General features: G+C 56.2%; 4 protein-coding genes across 4 annotated transcripts; 2 read left to right on the forward strand and 2 right to left on the reverse strand.

Annotated features, from left to right (window-relative positions):
- Positions 1 to 99: 99 nt before the first annotated feature.
- On the reverse strand, positions 100 to 752 carry EsH8_V_000564 (uncharacterized protein; the record flags this gene model as incomplete). Its single annotated transcript, XM_083273080.1, has 2 exons — positions 100 to 349; positions 406 to 752. 2 exons carry the CDS (start codon positions 750 to 752, stop codon positions 100 to 102), a joined length of 597 nt encoding a protein of 198 aa, XP_083125795.1.
- A 1,847-nt stretch (positions 753 to 2,599) lies between these two features.
- On the forward strand, positions 2,600 to 3,338 carry EsH8_V_000565 (polyadenylate-binding protein; the record flags this gene model as incomplete). The annotated part of the gene is made up of 3 exons (XM_083273081.1): positions 2,600 to 2,686; positions 2,756 to 3,012; positions 3,086 to 3,338. The coding sequence occupies 3 exons, from the start codon at positions 2,600 to 2,602 to the stop codon at positions 3,336 to 3,338; spliced, it is 597 nt and encodes a 198-aa protein (XP_083125796.1).
- A 3,678-nt stretch (positions 3,339 to 7,016) lies between these two features.
- On the forward strand, positions 7,017 to 9,884 carry EsH8_V_000566 (NEDD4 family E3 ubiquitin-protein ligase; the record flags this gene model as incomplete). Its single annotated transcript, XM_083273082.1, has 7 exons — positions 7,017 to 7,051; positions 7,161 to 7,186; positions 7,249 to 7,287; positions 7,342 to 7,447; positions 7,509 to 7,642; positions 7,717 to 9,724; positions 9,785 to 9,884. 7 exons carry the CDS (start codon positions 7,017 to 7,019, stop codon positions 9,882 to 9,884), a joined length of 2,448 nt encoding a protein of 815 aa, XP_083125797.1.
- Positions 9,885 to 11,218: 1,334 nt separating this feature from the next.
- Positions 11,219 to 12,170, reverse strand: EsH8_V_000567 (NuoB/complex I 20 kDa subunit family protein; the record flags this gene model as incomplete). The annotated part of the gene is made up of 3 exons (XM_083273083.1): positions 11,219 to 11,669; positions 11,781 to 11,952; positions 12,128 to 12,170. 3 exons carry the CDS (start codon positions 12,168 to 12,170, stop codon positions 11,219 to 11,221), a joined length of 666 nt encoding a protein of 221 aa, XP_083125798.1.
- Positions 12,171 to 12,482: the final 312 nt, after the last annotated feature.

Here is a 12,482-nt window from a genome sequence, read left to right on the forward strand (position 1 = left end):
CGTTCCCTTGTGCCGAGTCGTCCATTATCATTAGTCCATCTCCCAACGGGAATCAAGTAACCGCGGGATCGCCGTCATAAATGCCAGAAACATGTCGAATCACCGCCTCGCCAACTGTCTCTTCATCTCCCCGTTTTCTCGCCTTAACGCCGCCAGCTGCTCCTCGAGACCCTCCGTTCTCTCCGCCGCACCTAGACTCATCTCCTCAATTACCTTGACAAACCTAAACAGCCGAAAGACAATGACGAGTGATGCGATTTCCTCTACGATACCATGGGAGAGAACGTCGATAATGAAGCTTGCCATAATGACTGTCGCATCGAGGAGATGGAACCACTCTGCAAAGTACCTAGATTGGCCGGGTTAGATGTAGGCCGAATGGCAAGCTGTGTGGCTTCGGCTCACCTCAGCCCGAAAGCAGCAACACAGAGAATTAGTTCAACCATGAAAACACTGCTAAACACGAGTCCCGCGATGGTGAGGCCATGGCGCGTATTCTTGACCCAAGGTTCATCCTCCCGCTTCATGTCGCAGGCGACGAGCTCTAAGAAGATGTTGGCCATGAGCGCCGCGACGTCCAGGGACACAAGGGCGAGGACGGCATAATGCTTTCCGCGGGACGAAAGGAGTTCCTGGAGGCTGGTGCGCGACTCGCTGAATTGTCGTCGGAGGGGAGCTGGCCTGTTGTTGGATTCACGGAAGCCGCTGAATGACCACAAAAGAGGCCGAATCGTTTCGTCGTCGGATGCCATGGCTGCTAGGTGTCCAGCATATAGGCATGAGTGGACAAGGTGCGCGAGATGTGTGTTACGAGTGTAGTGCTTCCGGGATGAAGGAGCGATCGCAGCCTATCCGGGCGAGAGATCTGGCGTTGGAGCGAACGCGCGCAAAAGAAAAATGAGGCCAAGAGACCGGCCCGCAACCCAGCAGTGAGGTGCTGACGCGGTGCACCGCACCTTCAGGGACGTCACACGTGGGCTTCGACAGCAGGCGGACCGGGTTCCAATAGTCCTGCAGAACTGCTGACTAAGTCCAACACCGCTCTTTTGCAATGGAACTGCCACATTCCAGTTTGTACGCCATAAAACAACACCGGGGACAAGCTCGGGTATCTACGATCGTCACGCCGACTGCCTGCTCTATGTTACTGGTGTTTTGTTTGTCGGCATCGGGACCGGGTGGATCGCGGAGCCAGTCGGAGGACGGCGGTTCCGGTCCAGTATTCAACTTGGGTACCGGCCGCGATCATTTCACATAATTAAACGGCACAAGGACTGTAATGGTCTGATACTGCGTCTGGCTGATTCCACGCATTCCCCCCCGCTAATTATGACGGCGATTGTGGAAATTACAATGCAACGTGGTCGGGGGTTGCGCATGACGTAAGTTTCGGACATTGGGTCCACGAGTTTAATATCGAACATATACTCAAATCAGTGGCCTGCGACGACTTGGGTAGTCATTCGGTTGTGCCCAGAAACATGGCTCCTAGCGATGTTGGCAGTGCTCTTGAACGCATAAGAAGACATTACAGACAGAAAAGGCAAGCCGGTAGCCTTTGTCATGTCTGTCACGTTGCAAGCGTGCAGCCGAGATTACAGCATCGAGGCCGAATGGCTCTGGTATGGACGGCGATGGCCAGAGGCCTAGGCGGACAGCGGGGCTCTCTCACCGGGGTTGCAACATTCTGCTTCCATGGTTTCTTCTGTTGTGTGGTAGATATCGACATTTTATGTTTTCCTTATCACTCTAAATGAGACCTAGGGTGTGGTTTGGGAATGATTCGGATACGAGGAATGTGTGTAAGTGAACTTCGCCTTGAACACTGGACAAAATGGGGGTTGTCATCAACTTTGACTGTCTTCGTAGATTGTCTATGTCCAAGGCAAGATAACGCAGCATGTTTGAAATACCCAGAAGGATAGCGAAAGCCGTTAGGACGACAGAGGTTGCGCCTTCGTCTTGCATGGCATGGCTATTCCCGCCTGAGCTTGATGCGAGCGAGCAGGTCCAGCTCCACGACCCCGCTAACTGTCGGTATCCACGGCACCTCGCAACTCAATCAATAGACGTCATATTCGACCTCGGAAAATATCAATGGAGATAATCAAAACCCTTTCATATTTTTGCCACAGAGCTATCAAGAAACTGTTCTTGCTGTCAGTTTAAAGTATCCAAAACAAACCTAACGAAAGCTCAAGGTCGAAGCTCTTATCTCTTATCGGAGCGCTACCGGCTAAACCGTGGACCATCTCCCTGCCCATTTTTGGCATCGGAATTCCTGGATACCTTCGACACCACTGCCTCGCCATCAGCTTCGTCTTGTTACAGCCCCTGCACAAGCTGCAGCATCAATCTAGCGCAGGGCAAGAGCTTGTCCCGCAGTTGTTTTATTTGTGAGCACTCTTCGTCCCGGGCCGGATGTTTCTTTGTGTGCGGCAGCAGACCCCAGCGAGGAAAACCCTCCCCAGGGCAGCGGCCGCCTTAAAGGGCGCGTCTGCCTTGTCGCACGATCCATTCTGCCAGATTCCGGAACCCGCAGCTAACATTCCCCTGCCAAAGTCTAGCGCATCAAGTCACGACTTCTCAAACCACAGCCATGGCGGACGTCAAACCCGAGGAGAAGCCCGTGGAGGACCACAGCGCCGAGAACAACAGCGTCGGCGACGAGGACGGCCACGATGAGGTGCGCAGAGAGCCCTTTCTTCACGATTGGCTTCGCAGATAAGAGGAGGTAACTGACAGCACACCGTAGGAGGAGATCTCGGCGATGAAGCGACGGGTTGCCGAGATGGAAGAGGAGGCCGCCAAACTGCGCGAGATGCAAGCGAGCCTCGACCAGCAGAGTCGAGAGCTGTCGGAGAACAAGGAGGACATCGACAGCCGCAGCATCTTCGTCGGCAACGTCGACTACTCCGCCTCCCCCGAGGAGATCCAGGCTCACTTCCAGAGCTGCGGTTCCATTAACCGTGTCACCATTCTGTTGGATAAGTTCACTGGACAGCCGAAGGGGTACGTCACGGCCCACGCGCGCGCGGAGCGGTTCACGGTCTTACATGGAGGCTAACGTGTGATTGCCATACAGATACGCCTACGTTGAGTTCACTGAGCCGAGCCTTGTCGCCCAGGCGCTCGTCCTCAACGAGAGTGTGTTCAAGGGCCGCAACATCAAGGTCGTACCCAAGCGCACCAACATCCCGGGCATGACCCGTGGTCGCGGACGCGGTGGGATGCGAGGGGGTCGCGGTTTCCCCGGCGGGCGGGGCGGCTTCCCCCCTCGAGGCGGTTACCGTGGAGGATACCGCGGCCGGGGAAGAGGAGGTTTCACTCCTTATTAGGCAGGGTTGCGCCTCTCGAGGCCTCGCCCTGTGCATTGAGCAAGGATTGGCGGGAACGACACGGCTTATTACTTCGATTGTAACATACAGGGCTGGTAGGGCAAGGGGAAAGCTTCATTCTGGCGTTCAGGGATAGGTTAAGCCTTTACGCGCACACAAAGTCGACAAGCCTTTCAATTTTTTGATGGACGAACGTATGTCCCAGTCGGATCTCAGACTCGAATCCGGAACGGTGAATAGAAGCCGAGATACAGCAGCTAGTCAACAGGCGGCATTTCCGAACTTCAGACGACACCTTGGGTAATACTGTGACTGTAGCTCTGCGGTTTTCGTCTGCCATACTCCATGAGCAGCAGCAGGTCTCGATAGTCAAGGGCATTCCGTCTCAGCATCCATGCGAGACGGCATTTCAATCATGTATGCAGTCGCAGAAGGAACCCATAGACGTCATGGGGACATTGCCGTGATAAGGCATGCGGAATCCACAGTGACGGGACGTTACGAGACAAGACGGAGGAGCCTAGCGGTGCCGCCCTTCCGCGGGTGGGCTACGACGTCGCCCGACCCGGGCGCAGAGTTGCCGCTCCAGGGCGCTGACAATTCAAAGTACGTATCCACCCGGCAGCTGACACACGGATGTACTGTGCATGTATTCCTCTGCTAAGGGAGGAAGGCCTCAAATACCCTTGCTTGACTGGCCATGGGCGAAGGCAAAAGACCACCCCTGGGAGAGAAAGCCACAAGGAGAGGGTGCCCACTTCGCAGCGAGGATTGGATGGGATGCCGGGCGAAGCGTCTCTGCGGCACGTGCTTCCCACTGTATGTGTTGCCGCGGTGCGGCGGCGATTGGGCAGCATGGCCCCCTTCCTTGAGGGAACGGGAAGATGGGGGGGTTGATTGGAAGGAACTTTTGGGCAGACGAAACTTTTTTCGTGGTCAGTGTGGTGTGGATTATTTTCTTCCCGCTCGCTATCTTCTCTGTCTCTCTTGCTGTGTTGTTATTTATGGCATGCGCCAGTGCTTTACTCGCTTCCACTTCGCGCGCCGAAAGGGAGGGGGGATAGATGGATGGAGTGCCGGAAGGGCGAGAAGAGGGGGGAGGGGGCGGACTGGACGTGCTGGGACTTACCATTATGCCAAGGGCCTCAGGCACGCTAACACGGTATGTACACGGTGAAGTAGGTATTGCGTAGGTGGTGGTAGTGCTTGTAACGGGCCATCATTATGCTAAGACGGACCAGAATTGGGGGTTTGCTTGCTGGAGAACAGCGAGGTGGTGTGTGTGGTTGTGGCGCATGAGGTTCGGGGAACGGGGAAGGGGAATGGGACGAGGAACAATGCGCTGTTTCCGGTTCTCGGTCTCTCTCTCTCTCTCTCTTGCTCTCTTTCTGTCGCCTCAGCCCAGGTTACTTTTTTTGTTTTGTTTTTTGCCTTCTCCTTTGCTTGCTAATCCTGACAGAGGCATGAGAAATCTCCGTGGCAGCGTGAAGAAATTTCTGCCCGGAAAGCGAGCGATTGTGATATCTCGAGTCGCCACAGAGATTATGTAAAGCGCGGTATCTGCTCATGAAATCGCTTGGTCAGGTTCTAGATCTTGTCGACGGCCCGAACTGAGGGGCCTCCCAAGCCTTTTGGGCTGTTAGCACGGCAGGGCACCGCCAGGGGTGCACTGGTTAAGGTCGGTAGGATCCGTACCGGGTGGTAGGTAACGGGACCTCGAGACACTTCAAGAGGTTCAGGAAGTCAGTCATGTTCAAGTAAGGAAAAAAAAAGCAGGGGCCTTGCAATTGGCAGCACTCCAACGCCCGTGGACATCCACGGGCATCCGAAACGCCATTGGGAACATCGTTTAGGAGCTGGCGGCCTGCCAACCTTCTGTCCTGTCCTTTCCCGCCCTTTCCTTTCCTGCCTGGCCCTGCCCTGGTTTCGGGTTCCCCCCCCCAGCTCCCTTTTGCCTTGCTACCTGAGCTGCTTGTTGCCTTTCCCTTACTTGGCGGGGTTCAGGTGCAGGAGACGACTTTAAGGTGAGGTACTTGCTCCTTGTTAACCAACACTCCTTGGCTGGGTTGCGTGGGACGTACAAGGAGGGACGATCAATCGTTTCCATGCCGGTCACAGAAGGGGGACGGAGAGAGGGAGGGGGGATGCAAGCAGACAGACAGTGAGAGAATGAGAGAGAGAGAGGCAGGGGGCCAACAAGGAGTGGAACAGAAGAAGCCCAATGCCCTGGGTCCGACAGGACCAGGAGAGAGAAAGTCGCAATTCAGAGCTGCCCTGAGGACATGGAACGCTGGATGGTGTCCATCATGAACCAACCCGGCGTTGTGGTGCCCCCCTACCCAGTCATCGAGCTCTGCATCTCTCTATGGTCGGCCGCTACTCCAAGCGTTGGCTCAAGGTATCTAGGTATTCCAAGCACAGCCCCTCCCCTCCATCATGTTGAAGTTTGCCGGCGAGGGTAAGCCCAGCGGCGCCAGGCAAGAAAGCAAGCACAAGCAGAGGTACCTGGAGCCAGCCAGCAGGAAGGCCTCGCATCCCGACCGCCGCCGAGGACTGGTGCCCGCCCCGCTTCCCGTCAGGTACCCCACAGTGACCTCCAGGTCCCGCCAAGTCCTAACAGACTGGATTTGCCATCCGCACTTCCAGCTTCCTCGCCTCTCGGGTTCGAACTGGGTCCAACGGGAGGCATCTATCTGTCTGTCTGTCTGACTTGAGTCTGCTGTCTGGGACGCTGACCTTGCCCGTCAGCACCAATCTTGCATTGCAGCCAACTCCCACCGTGAACTCCTGTTATCGCCGCTTGCTTGTCACTGCTGGGCTACCGTACTGCACACTCGGTCGCTAGCCGGACGTCGTCCAGGGGCACTTGCACCGGTCGCTGGACCGAACTGGACTGGTCTGAACTGGGCCGGACTGGACTGGGCCTTGTCCGCCTGCTTACCTTACCTGCCTACCCACCTACCCACCCGCCTACCTACCTTCCCTACCCAGTGCACCTGCCTTCCCTACCCAGCACCTACTTCACCTCCCGCATCACGCCTAACAACCTTCTTTAACTCACCGCGTACTTCCGACCGGAGACAAAATCCACTCGCACACACGTACCGTTTGACAAGCGCTCTGACTGAGAGGCGACTACCAAAACACCAAACTCCCGCCTTCCTGTCTCTTTCATCACCAACCTCCAAACCCATCGAATCCACCGACGGCCTTTTCACCGCGCGTCGAAACTCCCTCTTTACTGCTGGTTCGATCCAACCCAATATCCTTACCGTCCTCTGTCTTCTTAGCCTGGTTCGGTCATCCCGCCCGCCGCGTCACCTTATCATCCACCGCACCCCCGAGGGAACTCCCAGGCCCCCAAAAACCCAGCCCACTTGGATCAGCGAAGCGGGGGGGTTTCTGCACTGCACAGCACTGCACAGCCTCAGCTCTGCCTTTGCCGTCGTCGTCGTCAACGCCAATCCGGAGCACCTTGCCTCATACCAGCAAACATCTTGCTGCGACTTGTCGTCGTCGTCCATTTCGCTACAACACCCACGACCGGTTATTCTCGAAACACATTTCCCCGGATCCTCCTAACCCCTCACTTGTTCCAAGCCCGAACGACGACCTTCTTCTGAGCACGACGAATATTTTGGGAGTCGAGACCGTTGTCGCTGGCTATCCCGCGACGAAATGAGTTCCTCCCGCAATGATGCCGGGCAGCCCAAGTGAGTCCTTTGTCTTTGGTCTTCCGGCTTCGACTCCGCCAAACCTGTCGTCTTGACCGCACCGATATCGAAAAGAATCACGAAAACTGACTTTGCTGCCCATCCGTAGCCGCAAGCCCAACCTCCGAGTAACGAGTTCGTCATCCCCACGCCGTCTCTCCCCGCGCAGCATTCAATAATTGCTAACCTTCACGCAGTCATCGCCGCAGATGGCTTGTATAAGCGGGATGTATTCCGTACGTCGCTCCCATTCCCTCGTGCTCTGGCCTGTTGATTAACCTCTGCGACAGGATTTCCCGATCCTTTCGCCGTCATCACCGTCAACGGAGACCAGACCAAGACGACGTCGGCTCAAAAGCGGACACTCAACCCATACTGGAATGAGAGCTTCGACCTGTGCGTAGCTGTTCTGAATCTACCCCGTCGGATTAGGTGCCGTGATGCTGACAGACTCTAGCCACGTGAACGAGGACACAATTCTTGCCGTTCAAGTGTTTGACCAGAAGAAATTCAAGAAGAAGGACCAAGGTTTCCTGGGCGTTATCAACGTCAGAATTGGCGATGTGATTGAACTGGCACCAGACGCCGACGGTAACACTCTTCCGCCACGCCATGCTGCGTATTTTATTACTACGGACCTGACTGATCATTGTTGCTTTCTCCAGACCAGATGCTCACGCGAGACCTGAAGAAGTCGACCGATAATCTAGTTGTCCACGGAAAGCTAATAATAAACCTCTCGACGAACCTCACCACTCCTGCACGGGCCGGACAGGCATCATCCAGCCGCCCCGCACTTGTTCCGCCTGCTCAAGGGTCCGGCCTTTCGACACTCTCAGCCCCGGCGGCCGATGGTAGACCGGGCTCCGCGATGGGCGTTCCGAACGGCGGCCCAGGTCCCGGCTCTCAAGTTAACCTGCCGCATCGGCCGGCTAGCATGACATCGACCGGGCCCCCGCCGCCCGCAAACGGTGCCCCAGGCCCTGCACGCCAATCCAGTACCCTCAGCCCCTTCGAAGATGCGCAAGGCCGATTGCCGGCAGGTTGGGAACGCCGAGAGGATAACCTTGGCCGTACGTACTACGTTGACCACAACACCAGGACAACCAGCTGGAACAGACCGACTGTCAGTGGAGCTGTGGAACAGAGGAACGACCGTGAGGCTGCGACCCAAGTGGAGCGACAGAGGCATCAGAACCGAACCCTCCCCGAAGACCGGACCGGTGCGAACTCCCCGACCCTGCAGGCCCAGCAGGCGGCAGCCGCTCAGAATGCGAACAACGCTACGATGATGCACACCGGAGCGACGAGCCCCGGCACCGGCGAGCTCCCGCCTGGGTGGGAACAAAGATGGACCCCGGAAGGCCGCCCGTATTTCGTGGATCACAATACCCGGACCACCACTTGGGTCGATCCCCGTCGCCAACAATACATCCGCATGTACGGCGGTCAAAACGCCCAGAATGGCACAATCCAGCAGCAGCCCGTGTCCCAGTTGGGACCTCTGCCAAGCGGCTGGGAGATGCGCCTTACAAACACCGCCAGAGTGTACTTCGTTGACCACAATACAAAGACCACGACATGGGACGACCCCCGATTGCCATCATCCCTGGACCAGAATGTCCCCCAGTACAAGCGAGACTTCAGAAGGAAGCTCATCTACTTCCGCTCGCAACCCGCGATGCGCATTCTTTCCGGACAATGCCACATCAAAGTGCGGCGTTCCCACATTTTCGAGGACTCTTTTGCAGAGATTACTCGGCAGTCTGCTACTGACTTGAAGAAGCGACTAATGATCAAGTTCGATGGCGAAGACGGCCTTGATTATGGTGGTCTTTCCAGAGAATTCTTCTTCCTGCTCTCTCACGAGATGTTCAACCCGTTCTACTGCCTTTTCGAGTACTCCGCCCACGACAACTACACCCTCCAAATCAACCCCCACTCCGGCATCAATCCCGAGCATCTTAACTACTTCAAGTTCATCGGCCGCGTTGTTGGTCTGGCAATCTTCCACCGTCGTTTCCTTGATGCCTTCTTCATCGGTGCTCTGTACAAGATGATTCTCGGCAAGTCGGTTGTCCTGGCCGATATGGAGGGTGTCGATGCCGATTTCCACCGATCTCTTCAGTGGATGTTGGATAACGACATCTCGGGCGGAATCCTTGAGCAGACATTCTCCACGGAAGATGAACGATTCGGCGTCATGACTGTTGAGGATCTCATTCCCGACGGTCGCAACATTGACGTCACGAACGACAACAAGAAGGAGTACGTCGACCTCATGGTCAAATGGAGAATTGAGAAGCGTATTGCGGAGCAATTCCAGGCCTTCAAGGATGGTTTCCATGAACTTATCCCTCAAGATCTGATCAACGTCTTCGATGAGCGCGAGCTCGAGCTGCTCATTGGCGGTATTGCTGAGATTGATGTCGACGACTGGAAGAAGCACACCGACTACCGTGGATACACCGAGTCGGACGAGGTTATCCAATTCTTCTGGCAAACGATTCGGTCATGGGATGGAGAGCAAAAGTCGCGTCTGCTTCAGTTCGCTACGGGTACCTCGCGTATCCCCGTCAACGGCTTCAAGGACCTCCAGGGAAGTGACGGACCGAGAAGGTTCACGATTGAAAAGGCCGGCGAGGTTAACAACCTTCCCAAAGCTCACACATGGTATGTTTTCCAGGTTCAACCCGCTCACTCAAAGTTGTTCACGTGCTGATTTGCCTCTAGTTTCAACCGATTGGACCTGCCACCCTACAAGAATCTCGAAATGCTGCAGCAGAAGCTTACGATTGCGGTCGAGGAGACCATGGGCTTCGGTCAAGAATAGTTGCCATACTAGTCTTATCCGAGCCCTATTCTCGCCTCTGCGTCTACGGTTGTGGCAGAGGCATGATCCAGGCATGCACCCCCTTCATGGCATGGCCAGGTCTTGATTTGAGTCGAGACCGGCGTGTGCCGTGCACCGTGCCCAATTTGCGTCTCTAGATGGGGTAGGCCTCGAAGCTGTCGTTTGTGTGGAATTTTGCAGCATCAAATTCATTCGGATGTTTGGCGTGCGGTAGGGATATTTGGAATAAACATGTTTTTCCTTTTCTATATGCGGAGGGCTGTGGGAAGTGATGACGAGACGAAGCAATTCGAGGCCGGAATGTGGCCGAGGTACGAGCAGAGTGCTGAAGGACCGGCCGTTGTACCAAAAGCTCTCTGGGTGCGGCGAATTTGCATCGAGAACCTAAACGTCGGCGAAGTGAAGTCAGAGTTTAATAGCTGCCTCGAGGAGAAGGGGAAGAGTCCTAGGCTTCCAAAGGACGAGAGATGGGGTCGACGGGAGGAGCTTGCCGTGGGACGATGGGCGCATTTGATTACAACGGGCATCACAACTCCAGTGCGGAATCCGCATCAGACATATAGTTCTTATATATACACATACCTCAACTGAGAGCATCGGCGTGCGTGATGATTGGAATGTGGCGACGACGACTCTGGTGGTGCACCGGAGGATGGGTTGGGGTCCCTCCCTCGGAGTCGAGACCGTAACCCGGATTTGTCTCAGCGGCAAACCAAACGCCTAGCCGCCTCCGACACCTTCTCTGGGGGCCGTGAGAGGGTTGTGATTCGCAACTGCGCTTTGCTTCTCGTCTCCCGCCATTTCTTTCTCAGGGGCACACTCATCGCGGCAAGGGGAATGGGCCGAGTGTCCGCCCCCACGTAAGAGCCAGGGGAGGAGGGACAGGCCAGCTACCTGAGGCTGCACAAGTTCTCTCGGTCGGTCTACGGCCCGGCGTGCCCTGGGTGTAGCCATACTGTCGGTATTAGGGCACAGGTCACTGCTTGGGAAGGAGAGGGGAAGGGAAGATGAGGTTGGAAATGGTAGTGGAAGCAGAACTTGTAATCTACAATCCATCCGCGGTCGTCTACTGATGGATCCCCCGCATATGTACACAGACATTCACGCACACGCATACAAAAGAAAAGAAGCACAGCCTCCTGGATCGGCCCCAATGTGCCAAATGTATCCCAGCCTCTTCTTTCGTCTTGTTTCTTCTCACCCGCTAGGCAAGACCTTAAACACAGCCAAAGGCCCCCCCCTCGGCATCCCACTGGATATCCCACCCGTTCGTCTCCCTTTTGCCAAGATAAACCAAAAACCGAGGGACGAATCTACTTGCGGTACCACATGCGGGTGATCTTGGTGTTGCGCATCTTGCGCTGGAGCTGGAAGATGCCGTACATGAGGGCCTCGGACGTCGGGGGGCATCCGGGGACGTAGACGTCGACGGGGACGATGCGGTCGCAGCCGCGGACGACTGAGTACGAGTAGTGGTAGTAACCGCCGCCGTTGGCACAGGAGCCCATGGAGACGACCCAGCGAGGCTCGGGCATCTGATCGTAGACCTGGCGCAGGGCGGGGGCCATCTTGTTGGTGAGGGTGCCCGCGACAATCATCACGTCGGACTGTCTGGGGGAGGCACGGAAAATGATTCCGAGACGATCCTGATCGTAACGAGGCGTGGAGAGGTGCATCATCTCGACGGCGCAGCAGGCGAGACCGAAGGTCATGGGCCAGAGGGAGGACTGACGGGCCCAGTTCGTTATTACGTCGAGGGAGGTGCTGTTTGAAGCCAAAAGTTAGTATCTTGGTCGTCGGGACTTCTTGTGTGTTCCATGCAGGAACAGGGAAAGAGGGGGGGTTGAATCGGGGGGAGGCGACGGAGAGTCGTACAGAGCATATTGCAAAACACCCTTGGTACCCTCCTGGCTGGCCAGGGGCACCTCCTTGCGCTCCTTCTTGATGAGGCCGGTAGACGCAGCGGCGGGGCTAGCGTTCTTTCGTGACGAGGTCGTGATCGAGGCGGCGGCGACTCTGAGAGGCATGAGGGAGGCGGCCGGCTTCGCTACACGTGCAATTGAGGTCAGTCATGTCCAAGTATTCCATCGCGATATGCCCCTAATTGCGTGGATGGGGCTATTCCGGACGCGATTGATGGTGGGATGTCGGGGGTGGCGACCGTCCGCGAGGGAGTTTCGCGAGTGCCGAGGGCCGGGCAAGGCGGGAAAACAGAAGCTCACCTCGCAGGGCCATTGAGGCCGCTGTCCTCGTGGAGGAAAGCATCTTCGTGTCCGGATATGAGTCTTTCTCTTCGGGGAGAGGAATTGGTGATTGAGTGGAGAGGGTTTCGCGGGGAGGGGCGGCCGGCGGAGGACGACTCGAAGGGCGAAAGGGTCGGGACCTTTTTTGGGAGCTGGATGGTTGACGTTGTCGATGGCGGTTGATGGTTTTCGCCTCTTTTCTCGCTAATTGCATTACGGGCCCTTTGATTGGTTGACCGGCTGCCGGGATGGTCCGGGTGATTGGGGCTGGTCGTTAGGTAAGCTTGTGGGGGTGAGCGGCTTGAGTCACCCCGTCATTTTTTTGGTGTCGTCA

The sequence above is a fragment of the Colletotrichum jinshuiense genome, chromosome 5, assembly GCF_051148585.1.
Source record: "Colletotrichum jinshuiense chromosome 5, complete sequence".
In the NCBI taxonomy this organism is placed as follows: Eukaryota; Fungi; Ascomycota; class Sordariomycetes; order Glomerellales; family Glomerellaceae; genus Colletotrichum; species Colletotrichum jinshuiense.